At 47.0% G+C, this 26,965-nt stretch overlaps 12 protein-coding genes across 13 annotated transcripts; 6 read left to right on the top strand and 6 right to left on the bottom strand.

Moving 5' to 3' along the window:
- The first annotated feature begins 757 nt into the window (after positions 1-757).
- Positions 758-2,471, top strand: FVEG_05763 (hypothetical protein). Its single transcript, XM_018893998.1, has 5 exons — positions 758-1,050; positions 1,098-1,496; positions 1,553-1,643; positions 1,698-2,068; positions 2,124-2,471. Exons 1-5 carry the CDS (start codon positions 813-815, stop codon positions 2,261-2,263), a joined length of 1,239 nt encoding a protein of 412 aa, XP_018750963.1. The 5' UTR covers positions 758-812; the 3' UTR covers positions 2,264-2,471.
- On the bottom strand, positions 2,333-4,134 carry FVEG_05762 (hypothetical protein). Of its 2 annotated transcripts, none has more exons than XM_018893996.1 (3): positions 4,026-4,134; positions 3,030-3,960; positions 2,333-2,983 (listed from the first exon to the last, which is right to left on the bottom strand). In XM_018893996.1, the coding sequence occupies exons 2-3, from the start codon at positions 3,901-3,903 to the stop codon at positions 2,502-2,504; spliced, it is 1,356 nt and encodes a 451-aa protein (XP_018750961.1). In that variant the 5' UTR covers positions 3,904-3,960; positions 4,026-4,134; the 3' UTR covers positions 2,333-2,501. The 2 variants fall into 2 exon arrangements, with proteins under 2 accessions (XP_018750961.1, XP_018750962.1); XM_018893997.1 differs by having other exon boundaries at positions 3,030-3,946.
- A 762-nt stretch (positions 4,135-4,896) lies between these two features.
- FVEG_05761 (hypothetical protein) lies at positions 4,897-5,963 on the top strand (the record flags this gene model as incomplete). The annotated part of the gene is made up of 4 exons (XM_018893995.1): positions 4,897-4,998; positions 5,052-5,644; positions 5,708-5,853; positions 5,923-5,963. The coding sequence occupies 4 exons, from the start codon at positions 4,897-4,899 to the stop codon at positions 5,961-5,963; spliced, it is 882 nt and encodes a 293-aa protein (XP_018750960.1).
- A 202-nt stretch (positions 5,964-6,165) lies between these two features.
- Positions 6,166-6,684, top strand: FVEG_05760 (hypothetical protein; the record flags this gene model as incomplete). Its single annotated transcript, XM_018893994.1, has 1 exon — positions 6,166-6,684. The coding sequence occupies one exon, from the start codon at positions 6,166-6,168 to the stop codon at positions 6,682-6,684; it is 519 nt and encodes a 172-aa protein (XP_018750959.1).
- Positions 6,685-6,847: 163 nt separating this feature from the next.
- Positions 6,848-7,991, bottom strand: FVEG_05759 (hypothetical protein; the record flags this gene model as incomplete). Its single annotated transcript, XM_018893993.1, has 2 exons — positions 6,848-7,449; positions 7,499-7,991. The coding sequence occupies 2 exons, from the start codon at positions 7,989-7,991 to the stop codon at positions 6,848-6,850; spliced, it is 1,095 nt and encodes a 364-aa protein (XP_018750958.1).
- Positions 7,992-8,530: 539 nt separating this feature from the next.
- Positions 8,531-10,823, bottom strand: FVEG_15720 (hypothetical protein; the record flags this gene model as incomplete). Its single annotated transcript, XM_018904913.1, has 7 exons — positions 8,531-8,983; positions 9,034-9,211; positions 9,263-9,418; positions 9,470-9,682; positions 9,741-9,873; positions 9,924-10,651; positions 10,780-10,823. The coding sequence occupies 7 exons, from the start codon at positions 10,821-10,823 to the stop codon at positions 8,531-8,533; spliced, it is 1,905 nt and encodes a 634-aa protein (XP_018750957.1).
- A 1,014-nt stretch (positions 10,824-11,837) lies between these two features.
- On the top strand, positions 11,838-13,381 carry FVEG_05756 (hypothetical protein; the record flags this gene model as incomplete). The annotated part of the gene is made up of 2 exons (XM_018893992.1): positions 11,838-11,888; positions 11,942-13,381. The coding sequence occupies 2 exons, from the start codon at positions 11,838-11,840 to the stop codon at positions 13,379-13,381; spliced, it is 1,491 nt and encodes a 496-aa protein (XP_018750956.1).
- A 436-nt stretch (positions 13,382-13,817) lies between these two features.
- Positions 13,818-16,645, top strand: FVEG_05755 (hypothetical protein; the record flags this gene model as incomplete). The annotated part of the gene is made up of 1 exon (XM_018893991.1): positions 13,818-16,645. One exon carries the CDS (start codon positions 13,818-13,820, stop codon positions 16,410-16,412), a length of 2,595 nt encoding a protein of 864 aa, XP_018750955.1. The 3' UTR covers positions 16,413-16,645.
- A 650-nt stretch (positions 16,646-17,295) lies between these two features.
- Positions 17,296-18,242, top strand: FVEG_05754 (hypothetical protein; the record flags this gene model as incomplete). Its single annotated transcript, XM_018893990.1, has 2 exons — positions 17,296-17,448; positions 17,868-18,242. 2 exons carry the CDS (start codon positions 17,296-17,298, stop codon positions 18,240-18,242), a joined length of 528 nt encoding a protein of 175 aa, XP_018750954.1.
- Positions 18,243-19,092: 850 nt separating this feature from the next.
- FVEG_05753 (hypothetical protein) lies at positions 19,093-20,319 on the bottom strand (the record flags this gene model as incomplete). The annotated part of the gene is made up of 2 exons (XM_018893989.1): positions 19,093-20,012; positions 20,067-20,319. The coding sequence occupies 2 exons, from the start codon at positions 20,317-20,319 to the stop codon at positions 19,093-19,095; spliced, it is 1,173 nt and encodes a 390-aa protein (XP_018750953.1).
- Positions 20,320-20,774: 455 nt separating this feature from the next.
- On the bottom strand, positions 20,775-22,075 carry FVEG_05752 (hypothetical protein; the record flags this gene model as incomplete). The annotated part of the gene is made up of 2 exons (XM_018893988.1): positions 20,775-21,500; positions 21,554-22,075. 2 exons carry the CDS (start codon positions 22,073-22,075, stop codon positions 20,775-20,777), a joined length of 1,248 nt encoding a protein of 415 aa, XP_018750952.1.
- Positions 22,076-24,188: 2,113 nt separating this feature from the next.
- On the bottom strand, positions 24,189-25,232 carry FVEG_05751 (hypothetical protein; the record flags this gene model as incomplete). The annotated part of the gene is made up of 1 exon (XM_018893987.1): positions 24,189-25,232. One exon carries the CDS (start codon positions 25,230-25,232, stop codon positions 24,189-24,191), a length of 1,044 nt encoding a protein of 347 aa, XP_018750951.1.
- Between the last annotated feature and the right edge of the window lie 1,733 nt (positions 25,233-26,965).

Raw genomic sequence — 26,965 nt, 5'->3', positions numbered from 1 at the left:
CCGTTTTGCTGCAAGAAGGTTTAGCCAGAGCTACCATTTCAGGCTAGCTCCCGCTACTTACGTATGGCTGTTCAATGCGCTATCTTCAACTGCCGACAGCGATGAGCCGAATTCCAGTGGAGCTGCTAACGTTTCTTAGCCCAGCCCGAGAACTCTTTCTAGTACTGTAATTTTGCTCTTTAATGAAAACTGACTTGACAGTGAATTTAATAACCAATTGTCCTGAAAATACCTATAGCATATATGTATCATTAAATAGCAGCTAAATGGTAAGGCATCTGCCGAGCTTGTGTATGGATGGTAGGAACGTTGACCTGAAATGTTGAGCCTAGACGTACAAGTAAAATGCGGCTCATATTCCAGAAGAATGGAAGCGTCGATTTGCCGTGCCAGATGCGACCACAATTTATGGGCTGTTAGGGTCACTGCCGAGCTGGTCACCAAGCTAAGACGAGAACTTTTGCAATCCACCCAGAGCGGGCAATGAAGACGAGATTTTAACGCATGACTTCACTGAATAGCATATGTTTAAGGTTTGCTCTTAGGGCGCACTTGGGATAATGCTAGTATATGGCCCTCTGTAAACCCCCGTAAATAAAATTAAGACTCCACTGTGACGCCGTTTTATCCGATATGTCGTTAAGCTTCAAGAAGGGGATTTAAGCTTCTAGACATCTTAAAAATACGAGGAAATTAATAATAGTATAAAGTATCTTCTGATGAATTAAATCAAGAGAGCAGATTCTCTAAATTGACTGTCATAATTCACGTCTACTCTCCTCCCTCATTCTACCTTACCGAACTGCTTCAAGATGGTCCACCAATACTGGCTGTTAGCTCTCCCCCTCCTGGTGCTAGATGCTGCACAAGGCGTAGTTGCGACTCATGGAAAGCACGCGAGGAAATCCAACCCATCGCCTCCTGGACTGCATGTTCTGCCTCTGATTGCGGATAACTCCGATGACTATCACTCATGGATTACTGAAGTCGCGGCTGGCACCCCCTCTCAGAAAATGAGGCTGAATCTAGACATAGCCAAATCGACAACATGTATGAGCTTCCTGTTCGACGTGGCCGTGGTTACTAATTAATTCTAGGGTTCATCTCTGACAAGACGTACGCGGAGTGCGATGGCTGCACGAATGGATATTATCAGCTCAACAAGTCCAAGACCTCGACCCCTGTTCTAGGTCACACGGCAATCTCATATGGCGATCCAACGACTTACCCGCCAAGCAACCTCACGTTTGATCTGGATTATCACAAGGACACGGTTCAAATTGCCGGCGTTAGCATTCTCAAACAAGTCTTTGGTCTTTTCAACCCCTACAAGGATGAGTTCTCTGGAATTGGTGCGCTTGCGCTTGGGCCCAATGTCGAACATGGTTATGCACCGGGCAAGATCTATAGCTCCTTCTTGGATAACCTCGTGGCAAACAAAAAGATTGCTAGCCGCACTTACAGTATTGACCTGCACCAGCACGGCTCTAAGCCAGGTAAGTCCTCCTGTTTTGCGTATAGACTATGACGCTGACCCTCTGTTGGATAACAGCTTCAATTATTCTTGGCGGTATTGACACGGGTAAATTCAAGGGCAAGCTTGTAAAGAGGCCGTTGGTAAAGGACGAGCTTGGAACATTTGGGCGAGTACTCGAGACATCCTTCACCGAGCATCTGATCTAACATTGGATATTTAGACCTTCAATTGTTCTCACAGGCCTTAGCCAGACTGTCCCCAATGGAAAGAACAAGTCAGGAAAAGTGACCAGCTACCCAGTCCACAAGAACGACTCAGTCTTCCTCCTCGACAGCTCCAACCAGTACCTCCGATTCCGCCACTCATTCGTCGATCCTCTCTACAAGACCCTCGGCGCAGTCAACAACGGACAAGACGCATACTTTGTTCCTTGCGAGAAGCGCAACATGCCTGGTAGCTGGGACTTTCAATTCGGCGACGTTACGATCAAGATCCCGTACAGCAAGATTATCACTGACCAGTCGGGTGATAAGGGCAAGACTTGCTGGGTTGGTGTTTTGACTACCTGGAAGGGGCAGCTAGTCCTTGGACGTAAGTTGATTGGTTTCTGAAATGAATACGTGAATACCTGCTGATACGTGAACAGAACCTTTCTTGGAAGCTGCCTATCTTGCCTTCGACCTCGACAACAAGCAGGTTGCGCTGGCTCCACCAGCCAACTGTGGCGAAAAGCTAGTTGCATTTGGTTCCGGTCCGAATGCCATTCCCAATCTGAAGGGCTGCTAGTCTATAGGCTCAAACAATGGTAGAATCCGGCGTAGTAGTACGCTATGGAGCTTGTTGACGAGGAACTAGACCAGGGCGGTGGCATGTTCCTTATCTTGACCCTCCTCATAAATTCACTTCCAATAATTTAATTACCATTCCATTCTGCGACTTAAGTCAATGTAATAGTTGCAATTTATACTTCTATCCCCAGCTTACCAGCCGGAAGAAATATGGCTCCGTTATGTTCTACTGTCCATTAGTGATAAGCCAACATCTCGTCCCTCGGGTCCCCCGGCTCGTCTTCGGCATCTGGCCTCGTATACATGGCTTTCCACTCCTGGTCAAGTATGGCAGTAGCATCAGTATTATCTAACCGATCCTTGTCCCACATGATATATCCCCACTGACGCAAGGGCCGTGGTATAAAATCGCCAAAGAGGTTGCTGTATGCCTCTTTCCAAAAGACAACCCATGCGAATGGAGGCGAGTCATCACTGTCGCCGGTGAAGACCATCTTCTCACGATCATCCTGGGCTTGGTCCCTGTCAGAGTGCTGGGTCTCGCGTCTTGATTCTTGGTACCAAGGTATAGTGGTCCGGAAAAGCACGTCGTCCACGACAGCCACAATCTCCTCCGAAACCACTTCGACCAGCTTCGGACGGTCCTGAGCTTCAAATACAGAGGACAGAACGGACAGGCCCCTCGAGACCATGCCATTTCTATACCATTCTGAGGACACTGGAGGAGTTAATCACAATTTTCCAGACATTGCCATGGTACTCACTATGGTTGACAAGGTGGAATGCGCCGGGAGGCGTATGAGGACCGGTCCTCACGATATCGAATGACGGGTTATCAGGGTGCAAGTCCCATTGGATTGCCTCAAAGACACTTTCATACTTGGCGTGTGCAAAGGCGTTGATGCACAGGATTTCCTCTATCTCCCAAGCCACAAAGTCATTCAGAAGAAGGTTGAGTCTTTCTTCGGATCCGAGGTAGGTACTTCCATGATCTCTGCCTTTGACACCCCCAAAGAGGTTACTGAATATTTGGAAGCGGTATAAGCCACGCATGATGCGTCTCTCCTCTGTGCGACTGATTTCCTTCGGTGTTGAGAGAGGTTCCATAATTGTGCGAGTCCAGGAGACGTAGTGATGCATTAGTGGCCGAATGACAGAAGAATGAAAAATGGCGATGCTGACGATGTCATCTTCATCGGGGCATTTGGTAAAAACATCTGTCGTCAACGAGCGATGTGATTTGTAATCCTCAATGAATAACAGAATTTTCTCCCGGCTACGTTTCAAGCGAAACTCAGGAGCGTTGCATTGGTCGGCGATGTAGGCATCAACATAAACAGGGCCCAGTTCCAGCTGTAAGCAATGCCAGAGCCAAAACGCTCGGTCAAGTTGGTATTGTTCATGAAATGTCGGAGATGCATGAACTAAAGCAGAGAGGTCTGCTATGGAGTCTATAGCAAGTAAACAAGCGTTTCTGATCTCGAAGGGAAGTCGTTCCAGGTTGGATAGAGAGGGTGACTTGGGGCTATCGGCGACAGCGGGCGCCTCGAGAGGGATGCGAGCAAGACCTTGTTCCTCCTTGTGAGCTTCCTCCTTTTTGAGGCGTTTCCTCTGTAGGAGTCTTTTTAATTTGTGCATCTCAGAAAATGTTTCAAAAAAAAGGGAGAGATATACTGTGAAGCTGCAGGCTGTGAGCTGATTGAACATGAGTAAAAATGGTTTTGGGTTGCCTCTTGGGGCTGTTATTGTTGGCTGCCTACCTGTGGCTGATGACAAGGAGATGTTTCCGTTCGAGTTTGTCAACTTTTTCTCAAAGGGTCGACTGATTGACGGGTAGAAGATGAATGGATGGATTTTGGGAGATGTTGGAGATAGAACTGCCGGAAAAGCACATGAGAAACAAAACGTATGAGAATCGCGCGGCTAGAGCGGGGCAGTGCGAAACAACCAATCAAATCACGTTCCTTCGCGCCCAAACGCGCTTATCACCAACAGTCACATTGACGAGGCTGTATCGCCCTGTCACTTTCGGCGATGACTCTATGAGGCACAGCATTTACGTGGTCTGAAGAGTTTCCGAATTACCGAGCGCGCTTGCATGATATGGGTAGGTTCATGCAAGTGGCCGGGATTGGGACGCGCGTCTAAACGCTGCCATTCGAAAATTGGCCCCCTTAAATGTGACTCAAGCCTTCGTGACGCTCAAGGTAACGGTCTGTTGGTCCAGAAAATAGAAAAATGTGCCATTCGGATGTTTTTTATAGTTAATTCCAAGGTTACTATCTGCTGGTTGTGACCAGACCTGAAACTTGCGAGACCAGTTCCATCGACCATGCGTTCGACCAACATGCTGATGGACTCGGAAGTTGGAGGTCCTTCACATCTTGAATGTGTAAGTAACCATGCTGCTTCTTGAGTATAAGAGAGCACTCGGTGTCATCCGAGTTCTAAAGAAGACAAAGAACCATTCGAACAGCATATTATCATTCAATCACATTGCCATTGTTCCAATCTTTATTCCGTGTACATATCTCAACGCACCATTTACAATTTCCCTCATTTTGTATCAATTTGTTTGCTTCCTATAGTCTATATTCCTTTATCCAAGTCAATTGTCCCTTCCTTCTCATCATGTGTTACTCCTGCAGCACCAAAGGATATTTTTCTAGCCCATGCAAAGACGGCCGAGGTCCTATGGTAGATAGGCGAACGGACGAACTTGAGATGGCAAGGGTAAGTACCATAATATGCTTGACCATATACTCTGTATTTCTAACCTGTTGCAGCCTGCGCAGAACTATAGGCCTGTAACCCCTGCTCATCCGGTGTCACGTCTTCCTAGCCGCCTGGAGGCACGAGCATCCTCCTCAAGCCGCTCTGATGGTGGATCCAGCAGGGCAAGCTCCAGGCAGGGTATACCAAGTCAGGCAGTTTCCAGCCTGGCTACCTCCAATCGGCCTATATCCAGTCGTGCTAGCTCTAGTCAGGCTAGCTCTAGGCCACAGGGACAATCTAACCTTGAATACCAACCATCGATCATGTCTGCTGACTCGAAAGAGTCGCTTGCAAACGGCTTGATGGCTTTAAGATTCGAGATCAAAGACATGGGCGAACGCATACAATACCTGATTGCTCTCAGAAAGCGTATGTCCCATAAGCAGAAGAAGATCGATGAAGCGGAGTATGAGCAGGCACTAAACTCGCCGTCGATGATTGTTCTTTACGAGTCGTACAAACACGCGGCCGACTTTACTGTCGACTGCAAGAACGCCTACGAACAGAGAATGGCTCAGTATAGCAACAGGTTCGCCCGCGCAACTGCAGAAGATCAGATGGAGATATATGCTCTGCAAGAGCAATGGATCAGAGCTGCAGTCAAGTAAGTACTTCCTGAATAGAATAGATCACAATGTGTTGGGGGGCTGACGAGATGATATTCTAGCACTGCGGAGCAGCGATTGCGCTATCTAGAGCAGTTTCCATGTGCCTATCAGAACAAACAGTCGATCAGGGGCCACATCACTGCAGCAGAAGGTTCAATGAACGCGGCAAAGACTGCTCTGAAGGATGTGGAGATGAATAAGAGGGGTAAGTCATATGCTGTACCAACGATGGAATTCTCCTTTGCAATGTTAGATGAACTAACTGTTATCTTAGTCTTGTTTGCGAAGATGAGCAGGGAAGGCCCCTGGGTTTGATCAGTTTTGTAGCGATTATATATAAGTACTTGAAGTTGTCCTGGGATAGGCGTCTTGTATTGAAAATTTCAGAACCACGTTAGCGCTATCATGCTTAAATATATATCTCTCAATGCATAATGACATTCACATTCGTGAAAACTATCCCTTCTCTTTGCTTTGAAGCTATTTCCCCAATAACTAGCCGAGATTTGTATCAACAATGTCTTACGAAACCTCTCGCGAAGCCAGAGTCGTGTTTGAGAAAGGGAACCATCATGCTCTTGAGAACAGCATCATCTTAGTGTATGCATTACATGACGTCACGCCCCAAGACGTTCAGCAGGCCTGCGAGATCGCGACCGAGACTTTCGCAAAGAAGATCTTGAACTGGCCAAATGGAAGACTCGACAAGCCAGAGATCTTCAAAGTTAAGAGCCACCATGGACAACTGAGGGATTCCAACGATTGCTTTGAACGCTTTGTTAACCATCTGCATGACGTCTTTGAAGCGTCACCACCCAAAGACCTACCTGTGTACCCTCACGCGTTCGTGATTATGGACGGAAGCTGCTTGGAGAAGGATGCGACTGCTATGCTGGTTCTTGCGTATAAGCCGGAGGATGAATGGAGAGTTGGCCACTGTCACGTGCCCATTGAGGTTGAGCTTGGGTTGGCGGTTGAGAGCTTGAGGTTGGGCGATGTGACGGAAACAGATATGCTTGATCAGTTTGGCCATTAGATTGACCACGCATCTTGATTGTATTTTCTCAATTACGGCCGATTATGGTGGCTTTTCGTATCATTAAAGTCAAAAGCATATAGCCATCTTCACTTTATAGTAAAATTCCCTATGTGCCGTCATGTCGTCCTTCTCAGCTGCTAATATCCCAACGCTCGCTGTATCAGCTTGTCGCCTCCTTCTTCGCTTTCTTGGCAAGAAGTTCATCGAGCTTCTCGTGAGCAGAAAGCAACGTCTCTCCACTAGTACCAGTGTGATAGGGAGTATTCGTCGGTCCATCAGATACGCGCACAACATAATTCTTGGGTTGATCATCAACAACCAGTCGCAGCAGGTCAGGTCGTGAGTAGTGACCCACGCAATCAGTCAAGGTCTTCGCGTAGTCAATCTTGTCCAGATCAATGTCGCAGTAGATGAGACCATCAAACAAGGGGTCAGTAGGCTCGGTCAGCTGTCGGCCATCCGGGCCAAAAACAGCTGCGGCACCACCGCCTCCTGCGAGCATGAAACCGTCCTTGTCTGCGTTTCCTTGGCCCTCACTGTTGAGCTTAGCACCTTCGGCAGACAATGGCTGGTTAGTCACGAGGACATAGACAGCACCCTCGAGTGCATACATGCGACTGGCTGTAACCTCGTTGGCCTCCGAAAAGACCGAGTAGGGCTCAACTGCGGACTCAGTCCACTTTGCGTTAAATGGCCAGGCAGCGATATGAACCTGTTCGCCTTGACAGTAGGTATGATACTTGAGAAGTGGCTGAAGGTGTTCTAAGCATGATCATTAGTATGGCATTGTCTGAGTGTACTATCGACTTACCCCAGCAGTTCAGCATGCCAATCTTTCCCAAGGGAGTGTCCACCACAGTAGTGAGAGAATCCCCGGTAGAATCTCCAAAGATAGTTCTTTCGACATGCGTAGGCTTCGTCTTGCGGCGATGGAGAAGAATATTCCCGTCAGGACCAATAAGAACCTGAGCGAGATACAACGAAGCTCCAACCCGCTCACTGAAACCAAAGCATACGTAGATGTTGGCAGCTGCAGTAGCTTGACGGATCTCGAGCATCTCATCCCCATAGGCAGATATGCTGTTTTGCATGTACTTCTGCACCAAGGGCATGTTCTCCCTGTATGTTCCTGACCATAGGAAATTGGGATAGCCTGGGAGCCAAACCTCGGAGAAGGCTATGAGGGAAGCTCCGTTTTGGCTGGCTTCGTTGATGAGACGGATTGTCTTTTTGACAGCGGAGACTTTGTCGAACCAACATGGTTCGGCCTGGCAGATGGCGGCTTTCCATTGACGAATTGACATTTTGATAACAGTAGTGGAAATAACAGGCAGAGGAGTACGTGTTGAGACAGGCAGTGCTTTGGATTCACCAATGTTGAACTATGCATGATATATACTTATATACCTATTATCTCCGCATTAATAACCTTTCCCTGTGGCAATACCTAAGAGCGGACATCACCTGTATCGCCCATTTTCTCGGGTAGGCATTATCCATAACGGAGTTCCCTGCGTACTACGTTACTAAACAGCCTAGCATTACCCCGCAGATTGAGAGGCGTTAGTGATATGCAGGGCCTGTGAGCACTACTGATCTAGACCCGGCTAAGCATTATCCACCAAATCCCCTCACTGAACTTGATCTCGGCGAATCACCCAAAAGACACTGCGCAGTCACATCGGTTATCTTAACAGTACCCGAAACACGGCATTATGTATTGGTCAGATAAGATACGAGTCCAAGTGAGCTTGACTGCGACTACCAGTGGCATCGGCTGCCCTCGGTTTCTAATGACCTAGATGGTAGATATACCTGATTGTTTATCTCTCAATTGCATTACTCAAGCAGCGTCACCTGGATACCCCGGTTCTGTAAACAGTGTGCCAATCCATCCCTGATAGTCCAAGCCGTCACTAGTCATAAATGGAATGTCCATGTCAAAACAATGGGGGCCTTCTGCTGCCCAGAGTGAACTACTACATTCATCCTCATCGAGCCCTTGCGATGTACCCACGATAGCACCCCCAGTGGCCTGTCCGCTTTCTTCTTTGCTGATCCCAAGTGCACCGAACGCATCTTCACTGACTGACCACTCCCGAGCCAGTTGGCGAATTGCAAGCAATGCACGCTGGCTCCAGGCCCAAGCAGTACTCATGTCAGTGAGTGCTTCTGCCAACACTTTTAGTGAAGCTATAGCGCGATCACGGTCTTTTGCATCTGTAGACGTTGTTTCAAGGAGAAGAATGATTGATGCTGTGAAAGCGCAGTGAATGGCTGAGATGGGTATTCGTCGCTGAGGTCAATCAGCATGGCAATACTACTAAGAGTGGTAAAGCGACCCACTAAGGTGTAGTGTTTGCTGTAAAGCTTGAAGATATTACCGATGGAATGTGAAGACTGACTACACTCCTTGAGGTGACTTGATCCGGTGCTGGGATGAAAACTGCCAGAGTCTAATGTCTTTCGCTGCACTCCGACAAAAGGCCGATGCAGCAAGATTATGGCAACATGGATCTGAAGACTCCAAGGGAATCAGTACATAAAGTGCCAAAAGGGGGCACTAGGGACTTACTGTAGCAAGTAGATGTGAGGTAGCGTAGGTGCCAGTGGCGATGGTGATAGTCGAAGACAGCTCGGAAGATTTATCTGAAACTCGATGATATTGACATGTGTTTTGGTGACGAGCTCCATGATTCGCGACTTAGCATGTTGGCTGCCAGGCCTATATCTTAGGGGGGCTTCAGTACCGAGAGAAAAGTCGAGTAGTAAGGTAACTTACATCTCATCCAAGGCTGAAGATGTGACCCTAAATAGCTGAACGGTCGCACGAACATTCGAGACTTGGTGACTCCGAGGGAAAACGATAGGTTCACCGATCGGAGACTCGGAATGCCAAGATTCGTACTCTGCACCATGTTCCATAGAAGGTAGCTTGGCAGATGTTTCGTGTTCTTGGATAGTGGATGGTCGACCAAGTCCAATATTAAATAGCCTCAAGTGGTCATGTTAGCTGTAGATATCTCTCTGCATGAGTTAAAGAGGAAGCTCACTTATCTAAAACATAGCATCCCCACCAAACAATAGTTCCAACTTCAGCTTCATCCTTAGTTATGTGTCCTGTATCGACCCAGTGGCTTCGGTCGAGATGAAGTCCAAGGTTGAAGGCCATTCTTGCTGCCATACCTGCAAGCATCGTTAGTAACTATCAACCAACCTCTTACCACGTCTCCTACCGCAATACATCCATCCAAGAGCCTCCTTGTCAGTAGCTATCTCTCGCAACCCAAGCAACGCTGTCGCCTGCACTGTCGTCACCTTCGGCGCCTGGCTCTCATAAAACAAGATCATCTTGGCCTGCTCAGCCAACGCGTTACCAGCCGTATTCTGGTCAAGAGGATCAGTTCGTAGTTCGATCCGATCCGAATACCGAGCTGCAAGCGCCAAGACAGAGGAAAGCAATAAAGGTGAGGCGTATCGGCCGGAATGAGTGATGTACAGATCTTCGAGGAACAATTCTTTGACGACGAGATACTGCCATGTATTCTGCCAACTCCAAAAGAGGTCCAAGAGATGATTCCGTAATTCGTCGGATATATCAACGCGAAGATTAAGTTGGTCAAGTGTATCTGCAGCCTGTTTCTGCAGCTCACGCGATGACACAGTCGAGCTTGCTGCAGGACTATTCTTCAGTAGTGAGAAGTTACTCCTAGAACCGAAGTAGTGGATCTGGCCATCTTCGCCAATGTTGAGAGCTCCAAGTCGATCGCTTATATCCTTGATTGGAGATCTGTAGCTAGAATCGTCAGGAAGGGAATCACCCTCCGAATTGCTGTAGGTGTCTTCAACAAAGCTCGACGCGAGTCTGTCCTGAGTTGCAGCGTTGTTCTGGAAACGTTCGATTTGTGCTTCCAATGTTCTGATCCTTTCTTGGAGCGCCTCTACGTAACGTTTGCTTGGGGGTCTATGACAATAGTTAGATAAGGTACTTATCACTTCTTATTTCACACTTAAACATCAATGGCTATTGATGTAACAGGTGATTGGGTTCGTTTACTTTCTATTACTGTCCTGGGTCGCGTATTCACAGACCTCCCCAGCTGTATTACACGTTGAGCACGAAGGACGTTGGCCATCACACTATTTCCGTTTAGCATCAAACAGATCACTTCTGCCAATCAAAGATGAACCTACCTTGACCCGCTTGGTGCGACATGTACTGCAAGCTAAAGCTGACCGCTGCCTCGGCTTTCCAGAAACTGTCACCTGAGATCTCATAGTATTGACATTGGCAGGAATGGACAGATTGTTGAACAGATAATAGACACTGAAGCGGGGTTATAGGCCACACGTGATGTATTTTGGCCTATTTCTTATCTAGTCTTGCGCCTGTCTAAGCTAGCATCAGTCCGGCACTAAGAATGGGACGGCTATGCGATGGCATCTTATCCGGATGTACGTCGATTATTCCAGCTTGCCAAGAAGATAACTTGGTGCAGGGCGAAACCTTTGGATTGTGCTGAAAGGAAATTGTAAGGGTGACAAGAGTATTTGAAGGAGCACATCGGTAATGGAGAATATAATCGAGACTCTGGGTGGGGAGCGAGGGGGCAAGGCTATACGATGCCGAGTACAGCCGTGCAGCCACATTCTATAGGCACAATACACCTATCGTTGAATAAATCGTTCCAATGTTCCATTACCTAATTGCTCTTAGATAGGTCATCAATGACGAAGCAATAGTGCTGGTTAAGCATTACCCAGCAAGCCTTCATATCACAAAGGGCGACCCCATGATAAGCTTCATCCCCGCATACTAGCGTACCTTACCAAGAGCGGAGTCCACCTCAAGTGGCACTTCTCTACGGACTTGGAAGCTGATTGGCCGTCGCTATCCGGGTAGGCATTACCCAGCACTGTTATCTGGCCTTGACCACTTATGGAATAGTACGACAGGCAACTTAGATAGCCTCCTTCAGTGAACCACTGTATTGCCTAGCTAAGGTTGCAATAGTGTAATATTAGACAGGCCATTGGAAGTGTTAGGACTATTTGAACCTTCCAATGCGCCCATGAGATCCGGATGAATTGTAGAATAACTGTCCTGCACATCACGACCTTTTACAGCTACCAGCTTCTGACACTACGGCATGGCACTCATCAAGTTTCGCGGCAAACCACTTAGTGGCTATAACATTCTCGTACGTACTGTGTCTCTGCATCATTGGAAATCATCTGATCACTGTATCAATAGATCATTGCCTTTGCGACTTTTGGTAGCATCACCTACGGATACTGTTCCGCCATCATAGGATCAACCCTCGGCCAGCCATCCTTTCTCCATTACTTCGGTCTCGACACAGCCAGCAATGCAGCTGCTCTCACCGGTGCAATCAACGGGCTCTTCCAGGGCGGTGGCCTCATCGGCACCTTGAGCTTTGGAGCTGTTGCCGACAAGTTCGGTCGATGCAAGGCCATGTTCCTTGCAAGTCTAATCGCTATTATTGGTGGCGGGCTTCAAGCTGGCTCTGTCCACTTGGCAATGTATCTCGTCGCAAGGTTTCTTACAGGCCTGGCTATAGGTGGACTCGTCATGCTTGTGCCCCTTTGGCAGAGCGAGGTCGCGCCTCCTCATGCTCGTGGCCTCCTCGTTGGTCTTCACGGTGTTTCGATTTTGGTCGGATACTCATCGTCCGCTTGGGTCGGATTTGGCTTCTACTTTGTCAACGCAGACGGGGCTCAGTGGCGTCCTCCTCTGGCCATACAGTGCTTGCCTCCACTCATTCTAGCATGCGGCGTCTACTTCATTCCCGAGTCCCCACGATGGCTCATCGACAACGATCAGCATGAAAGAGCCGAGACTGTTTTGCAGCGCATCTACAGAGACCCAAGCGACCCCGACAACCATGCAGCCAAGGCCGAATTTGCCCAGATTCGCGCTCAGGTAGAGCTTGAGCGACACTTGCCATCTTCTTGGGCTTCACTGTTTACCGTTCCTCATTACCGGAAGAGGGCCTTGATTGGTTTCACCACTCTTCTTGCTGGCCAACTTACTGGAACTACCGTTATCAACAACTATGGACCTTCACTTTATGCGGCCCTCGGACATGGCGCTTCTGCTAGTCTCGCACTCTCGGCTGGATGGTTGACCGAAGGACTTGTCTGCAATGCCATCAACGCCGTTCTCCTTGACTACGTCGGAAGAAAATGGCTGATGGTCACCGGCCTCATTGGCTGCGCCATCTCACTTCTTGGTGTAAGCATCATGGTCGCTCTTTTCGGAGGCACGACAAATAAAGGTGGCAACTCGGCTGGTGTCTTCTTCTTATATCTGCACCTGACTTTCTATGCCACCTGCATGGATGCCTCGACTTATGTCTACGGTTCCGAGATATGGCCTACTCATCTTCGAGGCAAAGGCTTTGCGATATCCTGTGCCGGTCTTTTTGTTGGCTCTCTTACTCTTCTTGAGGCTGCACCGACTGCTTTCGAAACCATTGGCTGGAGATTTTATCTCATCATGATGGCATTCACAATTATTTGTGCCATCATCTTCGCCCTGTTCTTCCCTGAGACTAAGGGAATGACCCTGGAGGAGATTTCAGCTCTCTTTGATGATGAAGTCGCCATTGAGGCCTCGAGTGACACTAAGACCCTGTCTATCACCAGCGACAAGGAAAAGGTAAAAGCTTAGGTTTAAATGTACTGGATCTCTTCTCTATTGTGTCTAGGCTTGAGACACCGTTCGTTTCGATCATGTTCTAATTTAGTTTATTAATACAAGCTAAACATATTTCCAGTAACTAAATAACTATGTGGAATTGAGGCCCGCCTATTGCGACCATTTGAAGTTATTTCTTGCACTGCAGCTAGTGCGGATCTACATATTACCGCCGTAGTTAGCTGTTGGTGGAGATCAGACACTTCACCTACCAATGTAAGACTGCGCACGTCTGATCATCAATCATGTTCTCACGGATAAATCGCCGACTGGTTCGTTAATCCACTTCCGGTGTAACCCCCAGAGTTATAACATAAGTTGTAGGTTCCCCGCATCGACTGTCCGACCTTCTTCAGAGAAGACACTTCATTCACTATTCTCACTGATTATCTTTTCGCTCGCAGTCACCATGGTGCGTCAAATCCACTTGGATAAAGGTTGGAAGTTCAAGCAAGCCAGCTCTCTGAACGGCGGCACTGCTTCGTCCTTTCTACCTGTCGCCCAGTTTCCAACTGTCGCTCATATTGATCTTTTGCATCATGAGTTGATCCCCGATCCCTATATTGACATTAACGAACTGAAGTGTCTTTGGGTCAATGATGCGGACTGGACATATCGTACCGAGGAGATTTCCGCACTCGATCTGAAACCCTCTGAAAAGGCAGAACTTGTCTTTGAGGGCCTTGATACAGTAGTTGACGTATATCTGAACGATTCGCATATCTTGTCCAGCAACAATATGCACAGATCTCACCGTATCGATGTCACTGATATCCTGCGGGGTAGAGAGAAACCGTCTGTTCTGGAGCTCAAGTTTAAAGCTGCCCCAGCCTATGGTCGTTCTGAACGTGAGCGTATTGGATACAAAACGCTCAAGGAGGGAAGAGGCGTCAGCTTTGGTGGGTCTGAGAGACTCTTTGTCAGGAAGGCTCAGTATCATTGGGGTTGGGACTGGGGACCATGCGTCAACACTAGCGGTCCTTGGAAACCCATATACTTGGAGGTCTACGAGTCACGCATCTGTGGCCTCAAGGTCACCCAGGATGTTGCCCCGGATCTCTCCTCTGTCGACATCAAAGTCGAAGCCCAATTAGAGGGTCACAACGGTATCAATGAGGTTCATGTTCAGTTACTGGACTTTGAAACAGGGGACGTCGTTGTTGACGATAAAGCGTCAAAGTCGACTAGAGGCGCTCTATCGTTTACGGTAAAGGTCAACAAACCTAAGCTATGGTACCCGTTCTTGTATGGGGAGCAGAACCTGTATCTCCTCCAGGTCAGCATTCCCAATCACACTGTGAGCAAGAAGTTAGGCATCAGACGGCTGCGCTTGCTACAACACCCACTCAAAAGCCAACCAGGCACCTCATTTGTCTTTGAAGTCAACAACATTCGTCTCTTCAGCGGAGGCTCATGTTGGATCCCCGCCGACTTCATGCTACCGCGAGTGTCAAGAAGTACATACGAAAAATGGATCACTCTTGCCAAAGCAGGAAATCAGTCAATGATTCGTGTCTGGGGCGGCGGAATTGTTGAGAGTGACGACTTTTACGATATATGTGACCGTGAAGGCATCATGGTCTGGCAGGACTTCTTGTTCGCATGCGGCAACTACCCAGCCTCTCCAGACTTCGTTGCCAATTCCAAGATAGAAGCGGAGCAACACGTGCAGCGTGTTGGTCATCATCCTTCCCTTGCTTTGTGGTGTGGAAACAATGAAGATTACATGGGCGCAGACGGAGATAACTGCTGGGATGTTGACTACAGTGACACGACCGGCCCATGGGACAAGACCACATTTCCAGCACGTGAGATCTATGAACGCACTCTCCCTTCCGTCATCAAAGCATCAGGCACTGATGTCCCATATTGGATCAGCTCTCCTTACGGTGGAAGCTTCTCCAATGACACCACGGTTGGTGACACGCACTGCTGGGATGTCTGGCATGGCCAGATGTCACCATACCAGGACTACAAAACCTACATGTCTCGCTTCATCTCCGAATTCGGCTTCGAGTCAGCTCCCAGTCTCCAGACTCTTCAGCGAGCTATCACGTCTCCCCAAGAGCGCCATGCACAGTCGAGGACCTTTGACGTCCATGATAAAGGCCCTGGTCATCAAAGACGGTACCCAATGTACATGGGCGAGAACTATCGCTTCCGCATGAACCCACTTCGCGACTTTGTGTACTGCACGCAGTTCCTTCAGGCCGAAGCGATGGCGTATGCTTATAACTGTTGGCGACGTGAGTTCCGAGGACCTGGGGAAGAGAACTGTGGTGGTGTCTTGGTCTGGCAGCTGAACGACATCTGGCCTGGTATTAGCTGGGCACTAGTTGATGTTGATATGAATCCCAAGCCTGCTTACTACATTACTAAGCGAGCCCTCGATAAGATGGTTGTTGGAATGGAACGAGTCGTCACAGAGAAGCCACCTTATATCACCACTGGTTATCTCGATAAGAAGCACAAAGTCGACATTTGGGCTGTCAACGGTCATCTAGACGATATGAAGGTCAGCCTGGAGGTCAAGGCATTTGATATCCAAAGCGGAAAGCCAGTTGAATGGAAGGGTGCGGTCGCGTCAAAGGAACCTGTTCTGAAAGCGAACCGTTCAACTGAACTTCTGGCCGGGCTGGACATTCCAAACCCCGATGAAACGGTCTTGGTTGCGTATATACGAGACATATCATCCGGAGAACAACTAGCCAGATGGGTGAGCTGGCCCGAGCCTCTCAAGTATGTGCACATGTCTCCTGATCTGAAAATCACTACGGAGATAGTGGATGATGGATCAGCTGTCATCTTGAGAGCCAATGCGCCGGCCAAAGGAGTGGTGTTGAGTGCATCTGGCAGTGATGGCAAGAACGTGGTCTTTGACAACAATTTCATAGATGTGGTGCCAGATGAGGATGTGAGAGTTGGGTTAACCGGATTGCTTGGGGATCGTGTTGATGTTAGGTTTCTTTATGATTGGGAACTCGAATCGGGGTTTGAGTTGTGATACGACCTCGTTGGGGTATATTATTTGGCACTTATCAGATCATGTTATCAGTTACCAGGTTTCCTAGGCGGCTATAGTTATCCAAGGCTAATAGTTAAGCTCGCCGGCTTTGCAGATTATGGGTTTTTACCTTTAAGAGTCGGTAGGCCTATATATCTTTATCACAGTGTATCCTCAAGAAGCCACAATCCAGTCTAGATTAGCTATATTAAACTTAGAGACCTAAATATAGCATAATTTATAAAGATATCTAATAGTTAGTAAAATGGCTTAATATATTGTATCGCAGCTCTAGGTCTAGACCTATTCCATAGCTTACTACCTATATTAATGTTTTACTTAATTAGAGGATAAAGGTTTATTTATACATATTAATAATAAGCTAGGTAATAGTATGTATTAGTACCCTACTTCGAATTTGGTGATATATACTATAATAAAATATTTACGCCTAAGAAAGCCATTACAGTAAGCCATTACAGTAAGCCATCTATGATACTAAACTCAGTATAGGTACCCTAGGGTCTCGGTCTATACCGCAATCGCGTATTTACCCATCCATAGGCCCTTCAAGACCAAAACGTGTACCCTAAGAGGGTTTAGCTGATTGTGGCAGTAAGGGTCATGGCAACACATTTCACGATGCACTCGTCCATATTCGTGATAATATGCTGCAGATAGAACTTTATGAAAGTACGATTCAGCCACCGAGCTCAGCTCTCTGTAGCTGGCGAAACGTGATAGTAGGAAAGCTGTTCGTGGTGGATAACTATATATATTCAGTAAGGGTCTGGATGAATTGCTTGATCAAACCTCAGCATTCACTATCTCACTTCCATTTCTATTCATCCTCTTACGATTTCCTAACCACACACAAATAGTCATGGCGGCAGCCGCTGGTCAGGTCGCTGCGATCATCGCCAGAATCGCTATCGGTCTGATCCAAAAGGAACAGGCTGACCAAGCCGCCGAAGAGCGCCAGACCCAAATCATGGACGCGCTGAACAAAATACAAGGAACTCTTCAAACCATCCAGGTTTAGCAAGAGCAGCTGGCGGATATCGGAATGCTGCACTCCTCTCTCTTGGTAATTCAGGCCTGGCAATAGGGGTATCCTACTGCCGTCAAAAATAATGACACTGAGAATATTAACAGCTATCTTCAAGCCTTCAATAGCAAGGGTGCAGATGGTGCGGCCTCTAATGTCCTGAATATCTTCAACGTTTTGACTGGACAGGGTGAAGCGCCTTCAGGAGAGGCTGGAGCAACCCCTCTTGTTGGAATATGATCAAAGCTACGACAAGATGTACTCCCACGATTCCCTCACTCTCCCGGAGTACCTCTGTGACTTTGACAACTCGCTTGATTGGGCGTTTGGCATGGCGGGCTTTGCTTTGACATACCAGATAATCGCGTTACAAGGTCAATCCTTTCTACCCACTGAGAACACATCAGTACGCTGACCGAAAAACAACAGATCTTGTAGATAAGACTATAACGTCCGAAGAGATCCAAAATGAGGTTGAGCAGATAACGAGCCAATTTCCTGCCAATGTAGACCAGGTCTTCGAGACGGCATATCAACAATTTCCGGCATTTGTCAAGGAATTTAAGCTCAACTACCAAGACGAAGGGTCAAACCTAACCAACTGGTTCAGAATGTGGCGTAATAATACCCATGTCAAGAACTACACGCCCATAGCAGGCGATCCACATATGATAAACCCATTCAATCAGTTCCCCAACTCTCTTGCCCTCGCGCAGGCTTACGAGGTCTACCCAACGCCATGTGACGACGCTGAAGGTATCTACCCCGAGGTAGAGTTCTAATTCGACGAGACAGCCCACCCACTCAATGGTCTCGCGACAATCTACTCGCAAGATGGTGATCTACCCCTCCAGGGGTACCTCATCGAGGTGCGGATGGGCTTAACGACGACGACAGATCTAAACTACTGGCCATCATGGGATAGCACCAGCGGAATGATAGATATCTCCTTCAATGTGTTGCCTGTGAGCAACAAGCATTCAAACACTGATGCTCCGGCATTCGTCCTTTTTCTAAATAAAGGCAGCAATCTAGATACCCAAGGATGGCCTTGGGATATTGGGAGCGCTTCTCCTCTGGAGTATTGGATCTTGCGCGACGATGGAACTATACAGTCGCCATGGGTGAGAACCGACGGTGGTCCGGCGCTGCCTCCTGGTCAACAGTCAACGGCACCCGGTCCTAATCCAGATGATGATGGGCAAAACCAATCGCAGTGGATCCCTGATCAATTAGTTCAAAATTAATTGTCTTAAAGCCCGGACTTGCGAATCATAAGACCTTTTGGCCTTTTATCTAGACCCCAATTAGCCTTTGACTCACCAGAAGTATTCAGAGAGGTCAGGGACTCACGGAAAGATAAGGCTAGAGATAATAGAACTTAGGAGAGGTCTGGAGATATTAAGATCGTCAGTTGGTGGACAAATTGATGGATACTCAAATTCTTGGTTTTATATAGCATGAATGTAGTCTAGTTATATGTTCTCCTTTCTCCTTCCCCCATTAGTAACCATGCATGGAGCAGCATCAATCTACCGACCCACTAATTGCCTTCATTCTTAGCTGCCTGAACCATCACTCTGCGGCACTCTTTGGCTTCACTGACCACAGAAAGAGTCTATCACCGAATGCTTAGGCAGATCGAGTTCCAGTAGGCTGGCCAGCAGGAGGGGTTCCACTTCCAGAAGGAGGTTGACCTCCCTGGCCACCGCCGCCGCCGCCTCCACCAATACCACTGTCCAAAGCATGACCACCATCGCTAGCCAAGTATCCAGCAACGCCGTAGTACTCGTCAGAGGTGTAGTCCGCAGTAGTGTTGATACCGATTTGAATCCAGGCAAAGATTCCATCCTGAACAGATTCTCCCAGGTAGACGTACTGAGGGAAGGGGTCATAAGACTCATCAGCCTGAAGAACAGACCACATATCCTCCTCGTTGGTGGTCACTTCAACAGTGTTGGTGTTGTAAGGCGCAAGAGCTTCGACTTCCTCACGAAGATCCTCGGGCCAGAAAAGCTGACCAATGTGTTGAACAGGACTGTTGTAGACCTGAATAGTGCCATTGGAAGAAATCGATGCATTGGCGTGGGTGAGGAGATGAGTATGAGTGGCACGACCCTCATAGTGACCGGGGAAAATAGTCTCAAACTGGACAACACCATCGTGGTCGGTGATCTGAATACCGCGGAGGAAAGTGGTGTTCAGACCAGCTTGGGAGCTAACTCCAGAGTAAACACCAGTGGCATTGCAGTTCCAAACGTCGGTAGCCAAGTTGGGTACTCCATTGCAGGTGGAGACGTCGACGTATTGGACCTCGAGGAACAGAGGGACACCATCACAGAACTCTGTTTCGATGACGTTAGATCGCAAGTATTCGCCGACGATGTAGTAAGGACCAGCAGTGATCTCGGGTGACAGGATACAGCTGGAGTTGGCGCCAAAAACTGTCTCGAGAGGAGTGAACATGTTGTTGTCTGAGACTCCAGTCTTGTTATGGTTGACAGCCTCCCACTTGACAATATCGTCCTCATCGCGGCGATGCTTCTTGGCAGCTAATGCAAAATATCAGTACCAGAGAAATAGTCGGGAGGGGATCTTTAGCATACCAGTCTTGATACCAAGTCTCTTACGGAGCTGTTCGACCTTCTCTGCTCGACGAGCAATCGAACGAGCCTTCAGCTCCCGAGCATGAAGAGCACCAGAGCACGCGTTCAACGACCTCTGACCCAAGTTGGCGATAGCATCACGGGTCTGAATCTGTCTCTTAATCTTCTGATGATCATGCTTCTCACCAGGATGAGCAGAGGCAAGACCAGCGAGAACAAAACCCGCTGAAGCGAGGAACTTGAAAGAAACCATGTTGAATGAAGAATTGATGAGTGAGAAGGTTGTAAAGAAGCATAATCAGAAGCAATTAGGTTGTCTTTTATATATAATACAATCCCTCGGATTGGTGGATCGGAGAATTTACAGGCTTGCACGTCCGTTACGCAATACCGATTCGAGTGGATGGTCCGCCTCAGCCTTGGTGGAGGCATAATGGATGAAGCATTCGCGTTCTCCCACAACCCGAGAATTATGTGGAGTTTTCGGCTCTTTAGAAGGTTTCGGGAGCTAACGTAACCAAGATTGGGTATAAGCCACGGAAACATGTGGGAAAGGTAATCCGAAATTAAGAGGCTGTCACTGGCTGGGATACGAATGCGCGGTCATCGGAATTAATGCGGTTTCAGTTCGTGGCTGAGAAGGTCCCTGGCATTGTTGAAAAGTGAAGGACTTGTTGATCTATTTCTAAGAGTTACGTAGCGGTGAGACTAATTCTCACCATGAGCAGACTTGAATGCTTCTATCATGCGCTGAGCCCCATCATCAGCATACATCATGTCTTCCATGTCGATACTGCTCTGGATATGCTCCAACGCTCTTGGTCGCATCTCCTTTTCGTACGCAACAATAGCGCGCTCTAACGCTTCTACATCAGCTTCCTGGTCATAGCTTCCTTCAAGAGCCTCAGTCTCTGCTATGATCTGGTCAAATAGCATGAGCGCGTCATACATGGCTTGGTTCACGCCTTCGCCATTTGGAGTAGCGAGATGTGCGGCGTCTCCGAGGAGAACAACGCCGGGAACGCGTTTCCATCTAGGCACATCTTCATCATTAGAAGAGAACAGGGCTTTGTCGAGGCGATATAGTGGCCAGGGTCGCCATGGTCCCTCAGAAGCTTCGATTAATCGTCTCAAGTCTTGTGTCCAAGTCTCGTAAAAGCCTCCAGGCCCAAGCATTGTGTTTCGCGCTTTGTCCATATCATTTGGATCAGCATCACCACCGGGACGCGTCAAGGATTCAGGTGCCACTACGCCCATGTATGTACGGTACGAGGCATCGGATAACTGTTGGACTGCGAGGGTGGATTTGGCACTCATTGCCATGGCAGTTCCTTTTCCGGCTATTTGCTGCGCGAGTTTGTATTGTGAGTTGTCCGGGGATATTCTGCCTTCAATGAATGATTTGCCAGAATAAATGGGCTTAGCGTCAGTAACCTGGGAATAATGTTAGCTCGCGAGTCTAATTAATGTAGGATATGGATACCTACGAGAGAGCGCACTTTGCTCCAAGCACCATCTGCTCCAATAATGAGTCGAAATCCACTCTCTGTCGATCCATCGCGAAATTTGAGTGTTAAATCACGCGCTTCCCCATTTTCCTTCTGATCAACAGCATCCAGTATCTTGCCCCAACGGATACAATCACTTGACAAGGAATTGAGTAACAACTGTCGCAGCTGCTGACGATCGATCTCTGGTCTATCACCACCATCATCGTCTCCAAACGAAGCACGGAATTTCCCTTGAAAGTCCATCAATGTCATGGTCGTTGCATCGTATCGAGCTAATGACTTGAACTGGTTGTGAAGACCCGCGCGACGGAGCGCTTCTTGACCTGAGTCTCTGTGGATGTCTAGTGTACCGCCTTGGCTTCTGAGCGTTGACGTGGGAGATTCGTCGCGCTCAAAAACGACGTAATTAATGCTTGCGGTTTGAAGCAGACGTGCTAGCATAAGGCCGCATGGGCCACCGCCGACAATTGCGATTGGAAGAACAGCTGAGACTCCCATGTCTCAGTATTGGGAGTGGAAAGTGGTAGTGATTATTTGAACTGATTATATAGAGGGACATTGGATACCTTTTATAATTGATTATTGACTAGACACTGCGACCCCCAAGTTAAACAAACTTTACAGCCTCCTGCTCTTCCTTGATTGGCCCCGATTACTGTTCGGGCGTGAGTAAGGCCCGAAGAAGTCTGACACATGATGTCATAATCTAATTTTCGGTGTTGAGTCGGTATTTTCTATGTCCCGACTTCGAAATGGGAATGCCAGGTAATGATTACAGTATCAGTTTATTATTATTAGCTAGCTAATAGGAGGAAACTTTCTTTAATCTTACCTGTCTTTTAGCTTAATTCTACTTATAGCTATTAAGTCTTTACTGAATATAACTTAGTAAAAGTAATGAGCTTACCTTAGAGAGAACAGTAAATATAAAATATAGCTCTTAAGGCATAAACAAGCAAAACACAACTACAGAGATAAGGTAATAAGCTACTATTATTATAATACAATATCTGTATATTACTTATGGCAAGACCTCGTTAAGCATGTCTCTGCTTATTTCTGTATTTACAGGACTTACTATCTTCATGACTTAATTTTACAGTAGGTAAAGACTTTCAGGGCAATGTCCTTACTTATCATTGTATCAAATCAGAATGTTTTTATGAGCCTGCAGTTCTCAGTCCGCTGCGCATAATGTCGCATCTTACCTTAGCCTTGTAGATTATTAAGACCCTGCTGGGAAGGCTTTGCTAAACCGTTTTACTTCGCGAGAAGTGGCTTGACATTTTATAAAATAAAGACCTGATATAGCTATTTCGATACGCTTGTCGATTCCCTTTATTTTGTACAAGAATTCAAAGATCACCTAGCCTCAGGTTAATATATTAACTGTCATTTTGACCATTATTTAAAGCATAATCCGAAACCTGTATTAGAACGGTTTACCCGAAAGTTCAATCGATGGGTCTGCTCAGGCCTCTACCAACTCTAGCAACCTGTTTGCTTATTCCAATGCTGCAATTGTAGTATCACGACCACTGGATATACCAGGATACAAATCGATAAAGGCCTCTCGCCTGCCATGCGACTGTTGGTAAGTTGATATAGACAAATTGGTGGCGTGTTCCAGAACCCCCAGGGTCGAGTCTAGCCCCGCCAACGAATCAACGGACACGAACCGACTTGAATTATTGTTAACCTAATGTGCTTTGGTGCTTAGTACTTACACTAGCAGGAAGATTTAAACTAACTATATCTAATAGAGCGCGAGAGACTTGACCTAAAGAGGTATAATTTAATACCGCACCTCTAGAAATACAAACTATTGAATATACTATTGAGTGTGGCTGGCTAAGACTTATCCTCAGGTCTAAAGAAGATTAAAATGTCTTTCCTACTTTATTTTAATATCTTCTAAACCCCCTAATGTTCTCAAGATCTCTGTTTTTTAATATACTAAAAACCTATAACCAGCATCATTCTTTATCGCTTCCTCAAGCATGAAGAAGCAAAGCCTTACAGCCTCTTGGGCAAACGTTTTATCTCTTCTTTTAGTTTTTAGTATCTCTGTCGCTGCCTCTCCTAACGGTGACATAACACTGTCTTGCAGTCAATTGAGCAACCCATACGACGGACCTTCTAATTCTCAGTATGAAGTTCGCTGCAATACATTCCCGGCTGGTCTTAATCCTCGAGGCTACTTTCTGTTTAACAGCTTCGCAGAATGTATAGACTCCTGCACTACCATTCCAGGTTGCAATGTGGTATGGTACAAAGAGGCAGAAAACTACTGTATCTGGTATGGTGGCTATTCCAATACAGGGGCTCAAGCTGGCTACAACATGGCCATCATGTTATCTACACCTACAGCATCAGAAGCCACACCACCAGCACCGCTATCCTGTAGCGAGCTAGCTGACAGCCCTGGCAGTCGGGGATTCACTCTCCTATGCCAGAATGCCGCCAGTACTTTTCAGAGGATTGGAACATTTATGTTAGGAGAGAGTATGCAACAGTGTCTAGCCAGATGCGACTCAAATAGCCAATGCGTTGCTGCTGGCTATTTAAGCACTACAGGAGCGTGTCATATATACAAGTCATATAGCGGGAGCTATTCGGCACCTTTATGGAACTTAGCTATAAAGGAAATAGCAACATCATCAACAACTACATCGACATCGCCAGAGACTTCATCATCAATCTCATCCACCTTACAGTTTATATCATCAGATTTTATGCAACCAACATTGCCTACCTCTGATGCAGTATCAGCAGAGACTTCCTTGCCAACTTCATTCACCTCACAATCTATATCAACAGATTCTACATCTTCTATCCCGTCCACCTCAGATTCGATGCCATCTGATACTTTATCCTCAGTTTTATCCACCTTACAGCCAACATCATCAGATTCTACACTACCTGTATCGTCTACCTTTGATTCAATGTCATCGGAGATATCCTTATTAACTTCATCCACCCTTTTGTCTACGTCGTCGGGTTCTACGTCAAGCATCTCATCTGACTTGGATTCTATCTCACCAACGTCACCAATATCGATATCCTCAGAACCTACACATTTACCCTCATCGTTGGAATTCACATCAACAGCATCAGAGGATACACTCAGGTCTACACCATTAACTACCTCACCCTCCACTGCATCAGCTAATACTTCGCCAACATCTATATCATCGTCATCATCATTAGCAATCACATCAGAGGAGACACTCGAGCTGACACCGTTGACAACTTCATCAGCTACTATCTCATTATCAACATCCAAATTGTTATCGTCCCTACAACTGACGTCCCAGATGACCTCAAAGGCTGATTCGGAGTCTACACTGGAATCTGAATCATTGGTATCATTCAGAACGACATTATCTTCAACGGCAGCAGTTACAAGCTCATTCGTATCTACGTCAGTCCTGACACTCTCACCGGATGAATCCTCTATGTCGCCAGCAACAACATCACCAAGACCATCCCTACCATCGCAATCTGAATCAGGTTTCTCATCAGAGGACCCAATTGAATCCGTATCGAATATAGTGTCATCCTCAGTAGAGTTGACTATAGGTGTCCCAACCCAAGAATCAGTCCGCACCAGTATTACAACCCTCGAGACGTCAACTGTCGAGACATCGGCCATTACGACCTCAACTACCGAAAGTACACCAACGGCAACAAGACCAAGTTTGAGCAGTGTCGACCAAGTTTCAACTGAAATACAGTCCATTGCCCTGCCCACAAAGAGACAGACTTCCTCTACTGGAACCCTTGAGCAATCAGAGGTGTTCACTTTGCCTTCACCTTCATCAACTATTGCAACGAATATTCCAGTTCTAAGTAACTACCTTTTTACGGGCTGTGTGCGGTCTCTACAAGGCTATCCGTCTTTCACAGAGGTTGCAACTAGTCCAGAAATGACTACGAAGAAATGCATTGCTTTGGCTGCTGGGAGCAAGTACATTGGCATCTATCAAGAGTAAGTCTATTTGTTGTGGCATACTGCCCGAACCTTTCTTCAAGGAATAGTATTCCCAGATGTTTATGAACAAGAGCTGAGACACATTTAGATCTTGTTATAAGTCAGACTCTCTATATGACTCAGCATTTGTGCCGAATGGACTCTGTGATCTTCCGTGTCCTGGAGATCCGACTCTATTCTGTGGTGGCATGATTCAGAGGACACAAAAGCTTGTCCATCGTGCGATATCGTCTAATCGTCTATTGACCCTCTATCAACAAGAAGTCTCTTCCTCCTCCTCCTCCTCATCACCATCACCATCATACCACGATAAATATTCCTTTCTATCATTCTCTACAAAGAGTACAGAGATCCAAACTTCTGAGTCCACATCCCAATCAAACTCTACACTGGACTGTACCAAAACAGCTACCTTGTCGTCTTTTTCTTTTGGAACCGCAAACCTGGGTTCTAAAACTCTCATTGAGTCTGATTACATGACTACAGGGACGGCATCTGGAGATTATCTGCTAATGCCTATACCTACTACCAATACCATACAGACTGTTCACTCAACCCCAACTACAGAAGACCTCCATTACACGAAGAACAATCAATCAGATGCCACTACGCCAACTGCAAGATCGCAAAACGAGTCTCAACCCAGCTATAGGAGCAACCAGCACAAACCTCAAACACTGTCGGCAGCATCACAAGACGACCCACAATCAGAACAAGGAAAAGAACATTCACCAGAGTCTGGAAGCAATGCCCTGATGAAACCCTCTCAGCCTTCTTTCACAAAGAGCTTAGTTACAGAAATCGGTATCATACCGATGACTCAACCCGAAATTTCAGCAATTCAGTTCTATTCATCATCTATCTCCAACTATCAGGGCCCCTCCGCGGGGTCCTCACACCCCGAAGAGGCACCACCGGCTATATCAATAGTTACTTCAGCGTCCCACAGGCACCAGGTTACATTGTGGACTGTGATGGCTATGGTTCTTGGAGGGATGTTAATGTAGGATGTGCTATTCGCAATTAGGATCAGGGTTTACATATTTACTATTAGATTTTGTATTATAGAGAGCAGTTTATCTCCACTATTGCACTTAGTAGTGAGGTTCATAGTCAAGGCCTTGGACGAAGTCGACGATTGAGTCGACTGCGACAAAGACGAGTCTCAAGGTCTCTAGATGTCTGCGTGAGCAAAATCCTGCTATCGAGAGTGAACAAGAGGATGCAGAATTGCTATAAAAGATTATCTATAGTCTTTAAAACAGCACTGTTATCATTTACTGTGATAAGGAAAGAGGAAAAGGTTTCGTGACTTTCATAAGAGGACGATCATGGCTTACTGTATGTTGTAATGGCTGGTTATGAAAAGACAATAAGGCTAAGGGCACCAGTAG

This window comes from Fusarium verticillioides, chromosome 3 (genome assembly GCF_000149555.1).
Source record: "Fusarium verticillioides 7600 chromosome 3, whole genome shotgun sequence".
In the NCBI taxonomy this organism is placed as follows: Eukaryota; Fungi; Ascomycota; class Sordariomycetes; order Hypocreales; family Nectriaceae; genus Fusarium; species Fusarium verticillioides.
Note: the sequence above shows the minus strand (reverse complement) of the source record. Positions and strands in the feature narration are given on the sequence as shown.